Source organism: Quercus suber, unplaced genomic scaffold (assembly GCF_002906115.3).
Source record: "Quercus suber isolate HL8 unplaced genomic scaffold, Cork oak 2.0 scaffold_118, whole genome shotgun sequence".
In the NCBI taxonomy this organism is placed as follows: Eukaryota; Viridiplantae; Streptophyta; class Magnoliopsida; order Fagales; family Fagaceae; genus Quercus; species Quercus suber.
The window spans coordinates 718,796-738,497 of NW_027069583.1; the positions used below are offsets into that span (position 1 = coordinate 718,796).

Below are 19,702 nucleotides of genomic sequence, written 5' to 3' on the forward strand. Positions count from 1 at the left end.
GCATCATCACGTCATTTCAGAGCCTTTTTTGAGATAATATCATCATTAAATAACCTAAGGGCATCCGCTGCTAAAATAGAGTGAACAGATTCATACAAGCCCCTGAATTCATTTCTCTTTTCTTGTGTTTCCATTAACTTTTCTTTTAACCCATCTGGAAGCAAAGCCAATGCACTTCATATGCGTTGTAGATACCCAAAAGAAAAAGGAAATTGTTATGTCTATAGCAATCTCAAGTAATTCAATATTTTTCCGCAAGCTAGAAAAATAGTAAAATAATAGTTTTCCCCACCCTTTGTTACTTGTTAGCCCAAATGCTAGGGCTCAATATCTTTAATATTCATTATTCACAACTTAATAAAAATTTCACTTCCAGGTTGCTAGTAATGTTATATAAAAATGTGTTTGCAGACTACCAGACTTCATGAGGGGAAAGGGCATGCTGAAGTCGAGTTTATTGTAAGCTTTACCAGATTGCTCATTATTATTATTATATTCCCTTTTTGTACCTCATCTGACTGATAGAGAGGATCAAGCGCTTTTAGGCGTGGGGAGGGACCTTGGTTTCATTTGTTGAGTTTGGATATTTAAGTTCGGTTCTGCATCTTATGTGTCGAATAATCCTAAGGTGTTTATATGAAATTATTTGTAACATCAGGTTAGACCTATTACTGTTGATGATAGAATTTGCTTGGATTGAAGAGAATTATCCTTGATTTTCTAAAATAAGCTTTTCTCCTTTATGTATTTACTGCTTTTATTTATTTATTTATTTAACATGTTAGTTTTGTGTGTGTGTGTTTTTTTTTTAATACCAAAAATGTTAGTTTTGTGCATCATTATGCTATGAGTGGTTTCAAATTCTTGAACTTTCCCTCAAGTTTCTTAGAGTTTATGGCATCAGGTTCATGTTAGTTTGTACACATTTATGACTAAGAATTTTCCTTAATATATAATTAAGGCAATACATAATTATTGTGGACTTTAATAAGATTATTGAGTATTGATGTTTAAAAAGAGGTTACAATTAATATACATGATTAATCTTTTCATACACCATATGTAAATGTAATCAGAATCATTATTGAGAATTTCTCTCATTCTTCTAACTCTACAGGAGAAAGGAGACTACTGCATTATGGTTCAAGAGGTGTTGTAGAGCGGTTTTAATAAATGAAACAATTTGATGTCTGTGTTCTTAATAAATGTAAGGGTCTAACAAATAACTAACAGTAAGACAATAAGCGCATTGGAATTTGTTTTCAGCAACTGGCTAGTAGGCATGTTGGACCTCTTTTAATTAAACATTCATGTGGGAGAAGGGTTGGCCCGTGTTTGAGTTACAATACAAATGGTAAATCCTTGGTTTTGCTGCAAGGCTGAAGTTGGGCGGTCATGAAGTAATTGGAGAGTATCAGCCCGGCTCTGGGCCATTTGGATCCATGAAGTCTTTCAGCATTGAGTGCGCTCAACTCATTGAACAGTACCCTGAGTTAGTTCTTGAGAAAGTTGAGTTTAGGTTGTTTGACATGTGGGAGAAGGGTTGGCTCGTGTTTGAATTAGGATACAAATGGTAAATAAGCATAAGTACGTTCATGTTAGTTTGTACACATTCATGAGTAAGAATTTTCCTTAATATATAATTAAGGCAATACATAATTGTTGTGGACTTTAATAACATTATTGAGTATTGATGTTTTACAAGAGGTTACAATTGATATACATGATTAATCTTTTCATACACCATATGTAAATGTAATCATAATCATTATTGAGAATTTCTCTCATTCATCTAACTCTACAGGAGAGAGGAGACTACTACATTATGGTTCAAGAGGTGTTGCGGAGAGGTTGAATAAATGAAACAATCTGATGTCTGTGTTCTTAATAAATGCAAGGGTCTAACAAATAACTAACAGTAAGACAATAAGCACATTGGAACTCGTTTTCAGCAACTGGCTAGTAGGTATGTTGGACCTCTTTTAATTAAACATTCATGTGGGAGAAGGGTTGGCCCGTGTTTGAGTTACGATACAAATAGTAAATCCTTGATTTTGCTGCAAGGCTGAAGTTGGGTGGTCATGAAGTGATTGGAGAGTATCGGCCCATAACTGGCTCTGGGCCATCTAGATCCATGAAGTCTTTCAGCATTGAGTGCAGTCAATTCATTGAACAGTATCCTAAGTTAGATCCCGAGAAAGTCGAGTTTAGGTTGTTTGACATGCGGGAGAAAGTCGGGTTTAGGGTCCGTTTGTTCCTGTAAAATATTTTTCGAAAAATATCTATTTTTCGGAAATGCTATTTTTCGGAAAAGGAAAATATTTTCAAGTGTTTGGCAGTATTATTCAAATTTTCCTAGAAAATGTTTTTATGTGTTTGGTTGCATTTGAAAATGCTATTTTCCTATTACTTTATCACATTTTCTCAACATCCAAACAAATTTTATTACAAAAAATTTCAACATCACAGCCAATTCAACAAAAAATTCTGGCAGCAAATTTCGATAATCAAAACCCACAACCACCAAAACATCACCACCACACCACTACCACAACAACAACAATCAAACTTTAAAAAAACAAAACTGAGAGATCGAGGAAGAGAGAGCAATGCGTCTGGGTCTCGGTCTGGGTTGACGACGACATCTGGGTTAAAGGTCTGGGTCGTCGAAGGTCTGGGTCGAAGGCGATGGGTCAAAGGTCGAAGGTCGAAGGCCATGGTTTGAACGTCTAGGTCGAACGTCTAGGTCTGGGTCAAATGCTTTGGGCTTTGAGTTCGTGGGTCGTCGGCTCTAGTTTGAAGATCGGTGGGTTGTGGCGATCGTGAAGATGGGTTTGTTGGCGAACTCGCACCGGCGATTTGGGCTCTCTCTTTGCGATATGGACTTTCTCTGTTTCTTTCTTCCTCTCTTTCTCTTTTTCCAGAAATACTATGAAGTGAAAATAGGTACTGAAAATCATTTCCGTTGTGTAAGGAAAAATTGGAAGTGATTTTCCAGAAAATTCTATTTTCCGTAACAGCCAAACATGCAGAAAATGTGGAAAACGATTTCCTAAAATGGTTTACGCCCAATTCAAACGCAGCCTTAGTTGCATCTTCACTTGCTTGCTTTTCTCAGTTTGCATCAAATACTAAACGTGTGAACCCATCTATGAAGTTTCAACAGATAACGTATTATGAGCTTTAGCTCTTGAGCTATTTTAATTCATTCTTAGGGTGTGTTTGGATACTACTTATTTTGTTGAAAGCTGAAAATATTGTAGCAAAATAATTTTTAAATGTGTGAATAGTATTGTGGGACTAATTTTTAATGAAAGTTTTGATGAAAAAGAGGTTTGTAGGTCCTGTGAATAGTGCATGGGACCCACTGAAAAAGACAAACACACGCTTCTCCAAAAAATAAAAAATTAAAACCCAAAACACAGACGCTCAAATTATCATCCGTATCCAAACGGATACTTAATCGGCTCATTTTATAGTGGCATTTATATACCTTTTTAAGCTTTGATGATGGATCATGTTTTTTATTTTTTGAGCACGTCATTAGTTCTCTTGTTAATATAGTACTTTCTGGCTAAAAAAGTTATTAATTTCAAATTAATGGAATTCAAGAATCTTACATTATTTTTAATTTTTTGATAATTTAATATTTACAATAGTAATGGAGGGGGAATTTGAACCATAATTCTTCTCATAAGAAAGAAAAAAAAAACCATTGAATTACAAAACTCTTGACTAATCTTATTTTAAATTTCATACAACTAATTATGATGAGGCACCATATATATTTATCTCAAGTATGCACCTATTCAAAGTTTAGTAGTGGCTTTGGATTAGTTTTTTACTAAAATGTTTATTTGTTTATTTGCTTAGAATTTATAAAATACAAAATTTTTTATAATGTATCATCATACTTTAAAAAAAAATGATATATATATAATATATTTAAAAATTTGATAGTGGGGAGGAAGATTTGAACCTCGACATTTTAATTGGAAATATCAAAATGTTCCAATTGAGTTAATAAATTAAGTTAATAAGCTAAAATATAAAAATAATACAAAAGAATTCTAAAGTCCAGGCTATAGTTCGACTGAGACCTCCTAGTATTTTAAAGTTCAAAACAAAACATATAGATTTCAAACTGTAACTATCAACCCAAGGGTTGGCTAAGTGGTTCTTAAAGTCTCATGATATGTATGATATCTTGAGTTTAAAACTACTAGGTGTGAGACGAGGGGATTGCATAAAAGGCGGCTTGATGCATTTAGGGTTCTAAGGCAAAAAATGAATTGGAGTTTTTTATTTTTATTTTTATTTTTTTTAATATATATATATATATATTTTTTTTTTTTAAACTATTTTTTTTTATATAAAAATTTAAATTTTACTTAAAATCTATTATCTTGTTTTAGATGAAAAAATTACTAATTAAAATAAACCATGTAGATTTTTTTTTTTTTTTGGTTGAGAAAGTTTATAAACAAAAAAAAATTGTCAAAACTTTTCACATATGTTGATGTGTGGCAAATTGGCAGTGGTAACTGGTAAGTAAAAATGTAATGTTAGTTGCGGACCTAGATAACAAATAGTAAAGTTTATCAACTCAATTGTTGTGAAAAATGTTAAATTTTTTTTTTGTATTGCTCTTTTTATTTTTAGAAGTGCTACGTTCATAACATTTTTACAACAAATCTTAGGTATTAAGTTGTTACTCATTTTGATTTGAATCCACAACTAAAATTACTTTTTTATACACCAATAATAGCTAGTAACAATTAATAACCTGTAACTTATGATTTGTTATAAAAGTGTTATAAAAAATGTTGTGAACATAATATTTTTCTCTCTCTCTCTTTTCTTGTTTTTTATTTGATAAAAAAAATATCATTTTATTTATTGACTAATATTTGAACTTAATTAATACCTATTATAATGAAAAAAAAAAAACACAAAAAAAACTGTGTTAAATTTTGTAGGTCTTAAGTGAACACCTTATATGCTTATACTATAAATCCGGTCCTGGTAAACTGCATACATCTGAATGAATAATCAGATCTTCAAAGAAATCTAAATAACATTGTTTATCAAAAAAATTTGTAACTATGGAATTAAAAAAAAAATGGTTATAAGAAGTAAAGTTGGGTCTTAGACCCGGACCCAATAGAGGCTAATTACCGAGCGGAAGTGAGTCTCAGGTACTTTTTAAGTTTTTAACTCTTTTTTATTCGTAATCTACATTGTCATTCATACAATCAGGCCCAAAACAAAAAAAACCATGTCTAGTTACTAAGCAGTTCTCCACGTCACGGATTCGTGTGTTTAGTTTAGGTTTTGAAAAAATGAAATGGCGCGCTCATTATTAGGAAACTAATTTCTATGTTTCTTTGTTTCCTATGAAACCTTTACATAGAGCAAATGCGCTTCAAACCTTCGCTTCTTTAAGAGCCTCTCAATCTTCAAAGCTACCTCTCAATGATGTCCATCATTTTATCGATGCCCGTATCATCAAAACGGGCTTCAATCCACAAACATGCCGTTTTAACTTCCGGGTCAACGATTTTCTCCAAAGAGGTGAATTGTCCCATGCACGTCAACTGTTTGATCAAATGCCTCAGAAGAATACAATCTCGACAAACATGATGATTTCCGGTTATGTGAAATCTGGCAATCTTTCTTATGCTAGAGAGTTGTTTGACGCCATGGTTGAACGTACAGCAGTTACTTGGACAATCTTGATAGGTGGGTATTCGCAATCTAATCAATTTCGAGAAGCTTTTAAGCTTTTTGCGGCGATGTGTAGGTGGGGGACGGAACCGGATTATATAACCTTTGCGACTCTCTTATCTGGATGCAGTGACTCAGAGACGGCGAATGAAGTTGTTCAAGTCCATGCCCATATTGTTAAATTGGGATTTGATTCGACTCTCATGGTTTGCAATTCCTTGGTTGATGCTTACTGCAAAACACGTTGCCTAGATTTAGCTTGTCAGCTTTTTCAGGAAATGCCTGAAAGAGATTGCGTCACTTTGAATGCGATGATAACAGGGTTCTCAAGAGATGGGATGAATGAAGACGCAATAAAGCTCTTTATGCAAATGCAGCGTTTTGGTTTCAAGCCTTCAGAGTTTACTTTTGCCGCGGTTCTATGTGCTGGGATTGGATTAGATGACATGGTATTTGGGCAGCAAATTCACTCTTTTGTGGTGAAGACCAACTTTGTTTGGAATGTGTTTGTGGGGAATGCTTTGCTCGATTTCTACTCAAAGCACAGTCGTGTGCTTGAAGCAAGGAGATTTTTTGATGAGATGCCAGAGTTGGATGGTGTATCATACAATGTAATCATCTCGGGTTACGCTTGGGATGGGCAAATCAAAGAGTCTCTTGATCTTTTCCGGGAATTACAGTCTACCAGATTTGATCGCAGGCAATTCCCTCTTGCAACTTTGTTGAGCATTGCAGCCAATACATTGGACTTGGAAATGGGTCGACAAATTCATTCCCAAGCTATTGTGTCAACAGCCGATTCAGAAGTTCTGGTTGGAAATTCTTTGGTTGACGTGTATGCCAAATGTGGCAGATTTGAGGAAGCGAAAAAGATATTTGCAAATTTAGCCCACAAAAGCACAGTTCCGTGGACTGCGATGATCTCAGGTTATGTTCAGAAGGGACTCCATGAAGAAAGCCTAAAACTGTTCAATGAGATGCGTAGAACCAATGTAAGTGCTGACCAGGCAACTTTTGCTAGCATCTTGAGGGCTTCTGCAAATTTAGCCTCCCTCTCACTAGGGAAACAGTTACATTCATTTGTAATCAGATCAGGATTTATGTCAAATGTATTTTCTGGAAGTGCACTCGTAGATATGTATGCAAAATGTGGGTCATTAAAAGATGCACTTCAAAGTTTTAAAGAAATGCCTGAAAGGAACCCAGTCTCTTGGAATGCCCTAATCTCAGCTTATGCACAGAATGGAGATGGTGTAGGCACTCTTATGTCTTTTGAACAAATGGTCCAGTCAGGTTTTCAACCAGATTCAGTTAGCTTTCTTAGTGTCTTAACTGCTTGCAGCCATTGTGGGCACATTGACAAAGCATTGCAATACTTCAACTCCATGACTCAAGTTTATAAACTTGTTCCCAAAAAAGAACACTATGCGTCATTGGTTGATGTGTTGTGTCGGAGTGGACGGTTTGATGAAGCAGAGAAGTTGATGGCTCAAATGCCATTTGAACCTGATGAGATTATGTGGTCGTCAGTTCTAAATTCATGTAGAATTCATAAAAATCAAGAATTGGCTAAGAAAGCAGCAGACCAACTTTTCAGTATGGAAGAGCTTAGGGATGCTGCTCCTTATGTCAATATGTCCAATATTTATGCAGCAGTAGGCCAGTGGGACAATGTTGGGAAGGTAAAGAAGGCAATGAGGGATAGAGGAGTTAAAAAGGTCCCTGCTTATAGCTGGGTTGAAATCGAACATAAGAATCATGTCTTCTCAGCTAATGACAAATCCCACCCGCAAATGGGGGATATCATGAGAAAGATTGATATGCTAGCAAAGCAAATGGAAAAGGAAGGATACAAGCCAGACACAAGTTGTGCCCTTCACAATGTAGATGAGGAGATCAAAGCAGAGTCTCTTAAATATCACAGTGAACGCTTAGCAATTGCATATGCTCTGATCAGTACACCAGAAGGGTCACCTATACTTGTGATGAAGAATCTAAGAGCTTGCACAGACTGCCATGCTGCAATCAAGGTGATCTCAAGGATTGTCGCAAGGGAAATCACAGTCAGGGATTCAAGCAGATTCCATCATTTTAGAGATGGTTTTTGCTCTTGTGGGGACTATTGGTGACCTTTATAAACCCCAAATGGGTGGATTATAATGTGTCTTAATTTCTGTTGCAGTTAAGATTTGATTCCCTCTTTTTTCCTCGAATTGATTACCAAGATAGAGCTAAGTGACTAAATGACAAGAGTCTTGAGATTGTTTGATGGGTTTCCAAGGCCCTTGGTTCATCTTCACAGGTTAAGGAGGGACATGATGTCTATATTCTTAGACCCTTTCAAAGTTTTTGACTTGAGAATTTACTACTTGTTTTCTGTGTTCTACTTCAATGATATTTCATGTACTCTTTTGACTCCTGTTGCAAGCTTCATATGCAAATATTCACAGGGATAGTCCATAGGCATTATGACCCTCCTGATGGTTTCACATTTGAGATTAATGATGTTTCCCCTCCTATTCAGTTACAGCATTTGGGATATGCCATTGTGCTCAATTTTGGCCTGTATTATATCAGCCTTAAAACTTATTAGGATTGATAAAATATGCAGGACATAATCTTAAAAGCTGTGCCAGAATTTTCATTTTATATATCCCATTTCTTTACACATAATTATTCAGGTTTGGCCTTAAGAGTTTAACATTAATCAAACTTGCTATGGTCCTGCTAAATGGGTTAATAGTTCCATCTCATGAATACGGGCCATTCTAAAATAAGTTTTAGTTCATACATATGTCTTCCTTCTTCTTCTTCTCTCTCACTGTCTCTCTCTTTAATGTTGAATCTTTTGTTGTGTCAGTAAATTCTGCCTCGCCGTTTCACAGCCTTCTTTTATTTTCTAAAACCCTTTTTTTGTTCTAATTGGCTTTTTAGGATGGGCGTGTCAATGCTCTATACTCTACCCCATCCATATATACTGATGCAAAGTTGCTACAGATGAATCCTGGCCAATCAAGACTGATGACTTTTTCCCGTAAGGTTAACGTTTGGATGTTATATAACCCGTTTCTTCTTGTTTTCCACTTCAACCTTTTCTTAAAGTTTGAAGCATGCACCATGCCAGTTATGCAGATAGTGGAAATGCATACTGGACAGGATACTTTACCAGTAGACCAGCCTTGAAGCACTATGTCGGAATAATGAGTGGCTATTATTTGGTATCATTTATTTGACTGTTTCAGTTTGTATGATGGATTTTATTGGAACAGTCTAATGACAGTTTTGGAGTTTGAGATTTATTTATCTCTAATGAATAATTGGCCGCAAGGCAACTAGAGTTTTTCAAGGGAAGGAGTTGTTCTGAGCCCAATACAGAATCACTGGCAGATACTTTAGCAATTGCTCAACATCATGATGGAGTTACTGGTACAGAAAACCTACATGTGGCTAATGATTACGCAAAATGTTTGTTGATAGGGTACACAGAGGTGTGAGTTTGGCTTATCAATTCAACCATATGATTTTTCTCAAAGTTTCTCTCTCTCTCTCTCTCTCTCTCTCTCTCTCTCTCTCTTCCAAGTGTCATCCATTTCTTCAAAATTTATGTGTAGGCTAAGGAATTATTTGCATCTTCACTTTCTTGCTTTTCTCAGTCTATGTCAAATACTAGATGTGGGAAGTTTCAACCAGTAAAGTATTATGAGCTTCAGCTACTGAGCTATTTTAATTCATTGCTTAAAAGTTTCATTTTATTGTGGCATTCGTATATCTCTGATGATGGATCTTGTTTTTTTTTGAGCACATTTTTAGTTCTCTTGTTAATATGGTACTTTTTGGCTGCAATCTGTTATCCCTGCATTTTTTTTTTTAATGACTAAGAGGCAGTAATGTTTAGAGGGGTAGTTTATCTTTGTATTATTATGGGTTAATTCCAATTTGCCCCCCTAAACTATAGGGTCCAGTTCAACCTCCACGCTAACTCAAAAAATGAGCAATGTCCCTCCTGATTGATTGATAATGGGCAAAATGCCCTCTGCAGTTTGAAATATTCTGTTAAATTTAAAATTTTAAACTGAAATTTTTTTTCTTTTTGAAACTTTTTGTTCTTTCATTTTTGGCTATGTTACATAATGCTAACTTCTTTAGGGCATAAATGCTTGTAACAACTAAAAAGGCATTTAATGATTTAATTATTGACATTCTTGTCAAAGAATAATTTTGCAGGAAACATTTTTAAAATTGTATTTATAAATAAATAAACTTTGAAAATTTAGCTAAAAATGGTTTTGACATATGAATTGTGTTTGTACTCTTCTATCCTTTTATTATCTTCTTATTTTTCTTTTCTTTTTCTAGTGCCCACTTCTGAATATAAGTTATTGTCCTGGATCAAAAGTTGATCTGTCTCAAGGAAATAATTTGGCAAGGAAAATATTTTTCCTTGCAAAAATTATGATTGTTTCTATTCCATTTAGATAAATACCATTTTTTGGTGTCTTCTTATCTTTATAGGTAGTTGTGGTCTACAATTCTCTTGGATGGAAGAGGAATGATGTAATTCAAATTCCTGTGAGTACTTCCATTCTTGCAACAGTGTCTTGTGTTTTGAAATTCAAGGCCGCATTATGGTTTTCATTTCTTTAAATGATCTAAATGTGTGGACTAGTCATGCAGTATGTATTGAAGAAGTTAGGCTACTTACATGTATTGGATCTTCATTCTAGTCGACAAGCCATTTGCTTACCTGCTCTTTCATACCAACAATTGGGATGCGCTAGATGAACATGTTCATTTTTTAGAGTCAGAAATTATACATTAAAGAACAATATGAGAAGTTAAATGATTTGTTATGTCGGCTAGTTACTACATGGAGAGAACCAGAAACATTTGCGTAGATTTGTTGAATGATGCAAAGCACAATAAACTTGTATTAGTTTAGGCAATATAGCAGTGTGATTAAAATGACATTTTTAAGCCTGAGCATTGTATGTGTGAATGCCCACTTGTATGTGTATGAAACACTTTCAATGTGGACCAGGACCAGTTGAATGTAAGGTTAGTAATTGATGACTTCTTCAATATCCTAAAATCGTGGAAGATGTAGAACTAAAAAATATGAATTGTCTCCCTCCCTTCTCTCTCCCTCTCTCTCTTTGGGAAAGAATACTTTATTTTTAAAGGTAATATGAGAGGCCTCTTTAAGAGTATTCCTTGACAACAGGAGTTCTTTGGCGTGTATGTGTGTGTGAATGCATCCCATGTATTTTCTGATAGGTCTGGAAGTATTTATACTTTGGCAATCCCATTGTTTCATCATTATCAAACATGTTCCAGTGTAATTAGATTGGCATAACTTTTATTCCTACTGACAAGATTTGACTCTCTTTAGGTTATCAAAGAAAATGTTACTGTTCATGACTTTTATCGCAACTCCTCCTTCCTGCCAGTGCCTATGTGGACAAGAAACTACTACTTTAGGGCGTACTTAGGTCAAAGTCCAACTGAGACATCCAAGTATTTGCTTGCATTTTCAGTGTCTGTATGTACCACTACTTGGTTTCAGCACATACACTATTTCAAGTGCCAAAAAGCCAGGTCTGCTATTATTATTGCAATAGATATACATTTTTTATTATTTTTATGAAGTGGAAAAACGTGAAATTCATTCTTCAAGGTAGCAATATAAGTTTTTGAATTGTTTTACCTTTCAGTTGTAGGTATGGGTTCAACCAGATCATCTATACACAGCTTTCAGAGTAGTAAAAAAAAAAAAAAAAAATAGGACAAACAAAAACACCTAAACTTCAGATCTTGGATAGTCTATTGTTAGATAAGTCATCATCTTGAGATCTTCCAACAGGCTATAATTTTAGTATAAAGTGCAGTTCACCAAAATTTGTGCATGAAACAAACCAGAGTTCATGTTGCAGCAGATACAAAAGATGACATGTAACGTGAACTAATAATCATATTAGTCATGTGTAGTTTGTTATCAAATTACTTTCCACCATACCAGAAAGAATAATTTATAGCACAATTCTTCTTCTGTAACATAAAGCAGAGAGTACATGCTATACAAAATATAAACTAAATAAAGAAAATGGTCGATATTGTATACGGCCTGCTGAAAATTTGTTACTGGATTCCCTTGTCTAGTACTTGATCTCAAGTCTGCCAAGAAACCAAGCGAAGAGGAAACCAACTTCTCAGCCAGAGAAGTACAACTTGACAATATTAGACATTCACATAAAACTTTACAATGTCAACAATCATAAGTTATGGTTGGATATCAAACTAAGTTGCACCTCTGCATAGCCCATCGACAATCGTTTTGCATAATCAGCAGCAACATGCTCTCTTTCTGTACCACAAACTGCATCATGATGTTGAGAAATTGCCAGAGCATTGGCTAGTGCATCAGTGTTTGGCCCAAGAATTCTTCCTGCCTTTGAAGAACTCCAATTTCCTTGCTGCCTAATCGTAGAACACAAAAGGATTTAAATGTTTAAAGCATGCCAAAATAGCCTGACAGGACATAATAGAAGAAGGAAGAAAGGACCAAGAGCTTACCAGATAATAACCACTCATCATCCTCTCATAACCTTTTAACGCTGGCCTACTTGTAAAGTAACCAGTCCAATAGGCATTTGGATGATCTGCATTACCTGATCATGGTTTATATATTTAAATGAAAATTTCGTAAAACAAAGATGAGCTGAGTGCCAAAATTTTATTATGTAATATCTAAGCTTCTGAACATATATAACTACAACAGCAAATTCCCTGAAGTTACAAAAGCACTCATAACTAGTTGCTCCCAAATTAGCATTTCTTTCCTCATCTCTAAAACTGTGCATATGTACAAGAAATTTAACGTTTAATTCAAATGCTTTAGTTGAAATTTAGAAGTGACTGCTCATTTTAATTAAAAAATATATATTTGCATTATCTTCAGCATGCAATAATAATGTTCACGGTGCTGAAACAAAGGAAAAAGGTTTATGAGGAAAAACATAATGCATAGATAGCAATCATGACAAGTAAGGCACCTGATATATCCACAGATTGATTTGTTAATGTACTTCCTCTACTACTGGTCCATGCAGAATAGTCAAAGCAACCTGAAACTTTAAACAGTTCAAATCGAGATTACCATGATTATTAGTTCTCCATGGAAAATAAATATCAGAAGGCATCAAACACCTGTTCTTCATGCTTTATGGGAAATTTGCCATTGGACGGAAGACATATGCCCCAGAAATCTGAAAAATAACTCAGAAAGGGATAATTCAACAACTCTTTCACTTTTTAAGTCATGCAATTTCAGAACATAAATAAAAGAGAGGTTGAGAGAGATATGTAACACAAGATGAACTTAGGCTGTGTTTGGTACCTGTAAAATATTTTCCGGAAAATAGCCTATTTTCCGGAAATGCTATTTTCGGAAAAGGAAAATATTTTCAAGTATTTGGTTGCATTATAAAAATTGTTATAGAAAATATTTTCATGTGTTTGGTTCTATTCTGAAAATGCTATTTTCCTACAATATTTTCACATTTTCTCAGCTATTTTCTCAGCATCCAAAAAAATTTTATTACAAAAAATTTCAAAATCACAGCCAAATCCCAACACCACACACTACCGAAACTCCAATTCAACCCACGGCAGCAAATTCCGGCAATCAAAAGCCACAACCACCAAAACATCACCACCACACCACCACAACAACAACAAAAATCAAACTTAAAAAAACAAAATTGAGAAATCGAGGAAGAGAGAGTGATCAAACGGCGAGATCGAGCGGAGGCGATCGACAAGATCGAGGAAGAGAGACCGAGCTCGAGAGGGTGATGAGATTGAGTGGAGGCGAGATCAAGCGGCGCGGTGCTGCGATCGACGATCGGCGCAGTGCAATCGTCGGACTGGAGCTCGGTCTGTGGTCATCGGACTGGAGCTCGGGGTTCGCCGGCGACGTCGAAGGCGTTCTGGGCTCCCTCTTCTTCCTCTCGCTCTCTCTCTCTCTCTCTCTCTCTCTCTCTTTCCGGAAATCATTTGAAGTGAAAATAGGAACGGAAATTATTTTCAGTGGTCAAAGCTTCTTTTTTACAGTCAAATGAAAATGATTTCCAAAAAATTCTATTTTCAAACCCAACCAAACAGCCTATTTTACGAAAAATGATTTCCTGAAACTATTTACACCCAAAACAAGTGGACCCTTAATTGTACCTGAGGATCTGTCGCTTCCATTATATCCAGAGTAATAACTGTAAGATTGTTCAACTGATTCCTCAACCTTCAAAGGTTATGACTAAGTGCATTAGCTACAGAATCATTCATTTTCCAGCTTCTTTCTGTATTTTTATTTTTATTTTTTTGTATATATTTTCTTTTGGGGATGGGGAGGGCAGAAGGGGTAAGCAAAATGAACTATTATGAAATTCAGCAACAACAAAAACATTAATTTCACTTTTGATCATAGTTAAGAAAACAAAATTTTCAAAAAAAATCATGGAGAAAGAAAATGTAAGCATAAATTTCAAGTAACAAGTGATTATAGAACTTTCAGGCGCATTACATACCAAGCTTCTGCTATTAACAAAATTTATCATCTTTCCTTGAGTGGTGGAAAAAGTAAGCTTTAAGTTTCCTTGACCAACTTCAACAGTATTTTTTTTTTTTTTTTTTTACTACTCTGANGACTAGTAATATTATGATTAATTATTGGGAATATTTAGTAAATAATTGTGAATAAATTACAACATATTGGGAGTGAGAGTGAGGGTTTGAAGAGTGACGAGGTTGAGCAGTTGGCGCGACGTTTGAAGAGTGAGAGTGAGAGGAATCAAAGTGGCGCAAAGTTTGAAGAGTGAGAGTGGGTTTGAAGAGTGAGAGACCGGACAGTGTCTGGGTTTGAGTGTATTTGGGTTTGAAGACCGGTGTGGGTTTGAGTGTGAGGACCGATGTAGGTTTGAGACTCGGAGTGGTGTTGCGCAAGGTGAGAGTGAGAGTGAGAGTGAGAGTGAGAGGACCGGTGTGTGGGTTTGAGTGAGTGTATCTGTGTGTAAGGTGTGTGGGTTTTGAGTGAGTTTATGAGTGCGTGTTTTGAATTGGGTGAGGTGCCCAGAAATTTCCATGAACAAAAAACGAGTCCTTTGGACTTGATTTTTATTAACAAAAACGAGTCTAGTAGACTCGATTTCTATGCATAGAAATCAAGTCCAGAGGACTTGATTTCTATGTACAAAAACCAAGTCCAGTGAACTCGATTTTTGGGCCTATGTGGAAACTTTGTCCAACTCAACTGTTGGCAAAATAGGAAACTCAAGTACAGTATACTCGATTTATAACCCAAAAATCGAGCCCTCTAAACTCGAATTGTAAAAATAAAATATGTTTAAAACGTTGTCTAACTAATAATATACTTTGAGTTTTATTGTTATTTATAAAAAAAATAAATAAATAAATAAAAATTAAATAAATTAAATAAAAATAAATTAAAAATAAAATAAAAATAAAACCCAAAGCACTTTAAACAAAGTGAGTAAATAGGGCGAGTATTGTTTTTTTTTCTTGTAATAAGCGTCAGAAAATGAATTGAATGTTTTGATCAGAGCTATTTTAACTCATGGCTGCCAGTGACAACTGGACAGCTGAGTGAACCAGCTGGATCTATCCGCGTGTCTGAACATTATTGGCAGAGACATGTGGTATGGCATCAACCCCACCTCCACCTCCACATCCACGCCCACACCCACACTTATACAAAAACACTACCAACACCAACATAGCTAACGATAATGGCTGGGAAGAACTATTCCAGAAAGGCAGAAACGATTTACACTCGTGTTGGTCACAGACTGTAATCTTTATTTGCAATCCACCATTGACATTGGCCAGTGTATCAACATCAAGCATCCTAGACATCATTGAATTTTAAGGATCACGCGACCAATATCACATTCTGAATGGTTAAGATTACACAGCCTGAAAGCCCAATAATGTTAATTGTACTGAAAAAATGGTTTGTTTTTATGTAATTTGCAAAATATTACAAGGTCACATTATAAGCTATGCAGAATCATTAAAAGCAATGATATTCAAGGTGCTCTAAGTGGCAGGGAGTTGTATCAGAAAGGCCCAAAGATCAGAATGCATAAACAATGATGAAAGGCAGATTACATGTGGATAATTACCATTAGATAAACAGGGGATGAAGAAAAATCAAAGCAATATGATAATAAATTTAATTTTGGGGCATGATAAAAAGTGTTGGCTATGAAGAATTGGTGAAAAATATTCAAAGGAATAAATTCAATGACATATAAAAGACTAAGAATAGAAGCACTCACAGGAATTCGTATTACTTCCTCCCTCTTCCATCCTAAGGGATTATAAACAACAACAACCTGCAGAGGAATTGAGAATACAAGACGAATAATTAATATACCAATATGCAAGATTGAGTTTTAATTTTTAATGAGTGGTTAAGTAAAAAAGTTTAATGTAAAATGACAGCCGTTAAGAGGACAGTAACTTATATTAAGAAGAGGGCACAAAATTTCCATGAGGCAGAAGTCAGCAGAACATTTAACTCTATTGTTATTTAAAAATTAAGAATTGATTACAGAGTTCACATGAGCTACAAAATGGTCAGGAAAAGAGTGAGCACATGTAGTTCTTTGTAGCCTTCACCAAATTCTCTCACGAACGCTAAGCAGAATAATATTTCAATGATTTCTATACCTTTCATGAATAAGTTCTTAGAAGACAAGGTGGCACTCTTACACATGCTAAGGGACAAACAAAAACACCTAAACTTCAGATCTTGGATAGTCTATTGTTAGATAAGTCATCATCTTGAGATCTTCCAACAGGCTATAATTTTAGATTATAGACATTTTTTCTTAAGTATATTCATGATCTTATATAAATGTGTCCTAATATTAATTTCAAAAAAAAAAAAAAAAAAACTAGCAAATAATCACAATATACTAACAAATAAATTAATCACAATATTTACACTAACAAATAACAAAAACAAAACTTTTCCTAATATGTTCTAAATTTTTCTTAAAAAAAAAAAAAACTAGCAAATAATCACAATATTGTAAAAACATTACCTGAGAGTGTTGTGTGAGATGAGTGCTCTGTGAGTGCAAGTGAGAGACAGTTTAGGAAAGTTTTCTGAAGAGAATATAGAGCTGAGTTTCTGAAGAGAATATAGAGCTAAAAGTGAGAGACCCCACGGTAAGGAGGAAAACAGGTCCCAGCTGGGACCCATCGCAACACGTGGAGGGTTGGGGACCATTCATGAAAATCTAACTCCTCTGGACTCGATTTCCAGCTCAGTACCCATGTGACCGTTGATGTTGTGAGACGAGACTGATGAGATTAGGAAATCGAGTTCATTGGACTCGATTTTTATACATAGAAACCGAGTTCAGAGGACTTGATTTCTATGTATAAAAACCGAGTCCAATGAACTCGATTTTTATGTATAAGAAACGAGTCCAATGAACTTGATTTCTTGGCCTACATGGATCCTTGTCAACCTCACCTGCGGGCAAAATAGGAAAATAACAACTCAAAAATCGAGTCCTCTGGACTCGAATGATTAGAAACCAAATTACTTCAAAACGTTGCCTAACTAATGATATTGTTTGGATTTTATAGTTATATTCTAAAAAAATCTTGCTTTGGGACGTTGTGCCTGTGGGATGTGAAAGTGTAAAATCTCTTTATTTATGGTTTTACTTTTGCTGATGGCAGCGTTGATTGCAGTTTTTGTTTGAAAGGATTAAGGTAAAATTATCATATTAATTTATAATTTAAAAAAAAAATTAAGGCAATATACATATATACATGTATTTTTATTTTTTTCATGCATTAAATTTTTATTTTTTTTGGAAGAAATCCAAAGTAAATCATAATTTATATATAAATGGAAATTAAACTGAAATGTCAATAAAAAAGAAGAAAAAGAGTTTTGTATCTCTCAAGATTCGCTTGAATTTTAAATAAGAAAACTCTTTGCTAATAGCCAGAGGAGTTAATGGGGGGGGGGGGTGTTTGGGAGAGTATTTTGACTTATGTTGTATGAGTGTTTTTGATATATGTGAGTGAAAAAATGTGTGAAAAAATGTGTAATGTTAATTAAAATATGTAGTTTTGTGTTTGGACTTGCTTGGCAAACAAGCCTAAAATTGTGACTATGTGAGAGCATGCAAGGAAGAAGTAATAAATTGAAATTGCACTGATGATGAGAAGATTCTTTTTAGTGGCTATAAGAGCATCCACATTAGCTCGTGTAAATTTATCGTTTATTTTACACGGAAAAAGCTACTTTTTGTATTTTACACATCTATTTTTACAAAACACTCACATCAATTTATCTATTATACACTACATTTTATATAAATAATATTTTTATATTCTTTTTTTAATATTATTTTACTTAACCGTTTCTTTTTCCAATACCTCCTTTTCTTTCTTCTTTCTTTCTTCTTTCTTTCTTTTTCCTTATCTGTACCGGTTCCCCTTTCTTTCTTCTTCTTTCTCTCACGGTCAAAACCTAGAAGCACTAGGGCAAGAACTCCATCAACACCATAGCCATCACAAGCACCACAACGCCTCTCCAATCCATTGATCTTCGTCAACCCAGAAGCATCATCACAAGCCTCCATCAACGTCGATCTCCGTCAACCCAGATGCACCATCACAAGCCTCCATCAACGCCGATCTCCATCAACCCATAAGCAAGACCCATACCCATGACCAGATCAAGCACGACCAGATCAGGCAAGACCCATACCCACGAGCTCCGATCAAGCGAGACCCATGAGCTCCGATCGTTCCAGTCAAGCACCAATCATTCTGAAAAGTGCCGATCTCTCTTTGTTGTTTGTTCGTTTGGGTTTGTTTGTGTGTGGGTCTGTTTGTGTATCTCTGTGTTTTTTTTTCTCTGATCAGAGTTTTGTATCTCTCAAGATTCGCTTGAATTTTAAATAAGAAAACTCTTTGCTAATAGCCAGAGGAGTTAATGGGGGGGGGGGGTGTTTGGGAGAGTATTTTGACTTATGTTGTATGAGTGTTTTTGATATATGTGAGTGAAAAAATGTGTGAAAAAATGTGTAATGTTAATTAAAATATGTAGTTTTGTGTTTGGACTTGCTTGGCAAACAAGCCTAAAATTGTGACTATGTGAGAGCATGCAAGGAAGAAGTAATAAATTGAAATTGCACTGATGATGAGAAGATTCTTTTTAGTGGCTATAAGAGCATCCACATTAGCTCGTGTAAATTTATCGTTTATTTTACACGGAAAAAGCTACTTTTTGTATTTTACACATCTATTTTTACAAAACACTCACATCAATTTATCTATTATACACTACATTTTATATAAATAATATTTTTATATTCTTTTTTTAATATTATTTTACTTAACCGTTTCTTTTTCCAATACCTCCTTTTCTTTCTTCTTTCTTTCTTCTTTCTTTCTTTTTCCTTATCTGTACCGGTTCCCCTTTCTTTCTTCTTCTTTCTCTCACGGTCAAAACCTAGAAGCACTAGGGCAAGAACTCCATCAACACCATAGCCATCACAAGCACCACAACGCCTCTCCAATCCATTGATCTTCGTCAACCCAGAAGCATCATCACAAGCCTCCATCAACGTCGATCTCCGTCAACCCAGATGCACCATCACAAGCCTCCATCAACGCCGATCTCCATCAACCCATAAGCAAGACCCATACCCATGACCAGATCAAGCACGACCAGATCAGGCAAGACCCATACCCACGAGCTCCGATCAAGCGAGACCCATGAGCTCCGATCGTTCCAGTCAAGCACCAATCATTCTGAAAAGTGCCGATCTCTCTTTGTTGTTTGTTCGTTTGGGTTTGTTTGTGTGTGGGTCTGTTTGTGTATCTCTGTGTTTTTTTTTCTCTGATCAAGTGTATCTCTGTGTTGATT

The 19,702-nt window shown here is 35.2% G+C and overlaps 1 protein-coding gene and 1 long non-coding RNA gene across 2 annotated transcripts; one reads left to right on the plus strand and one right to left on the minus strand.

Moving 5' to 3' along the window:
* The first annotated feature begins 5,142 nt into the window (after window positions 1-5,142).
* On the plus strand, window positions 5,143-9,487 carry LOC111985182 (putative pentatricopeptide repeat-containing protein At2g01510). The gene is made up of 2 exons (XM_024016824.2): window positions 5,143-8,761; window positions 8,852-9,487. The coding sequence occupies exon 1, from the start codon at window positions 5,397-5,399 to the stop codon at window positions 7,854-7,856; it is 2,460 nt and encodes an 819-aa protein (XP_023872592.1). The 5' UTR covers window positions 5,143-5,396; the 3' UTR covers window positions 7,857-8,761; window positions 8,852-9,487.
* Window positions 9,488-12,031: 2,544 nt separating this feature from the next.
* Window positions 12,032-13,141, minus strand: LOC111985184 (uncharacterized). Its single transcript, XR_010629864.1, has 4 exons — window positions 12,931-13,141; window positions 12,777-12,848; window positions 12,298-12,392; window positions 12,032-12,201 (listed from the first exon to the last, which is right to left on the minus strand). It is a non-coding gene; the product is annotated as an uncharacterized LOC111985184 (long non-coding RNA).
* Between the last annotated feature and the right edge of the window lie 6,561 nt (window positions 13,142-19,702).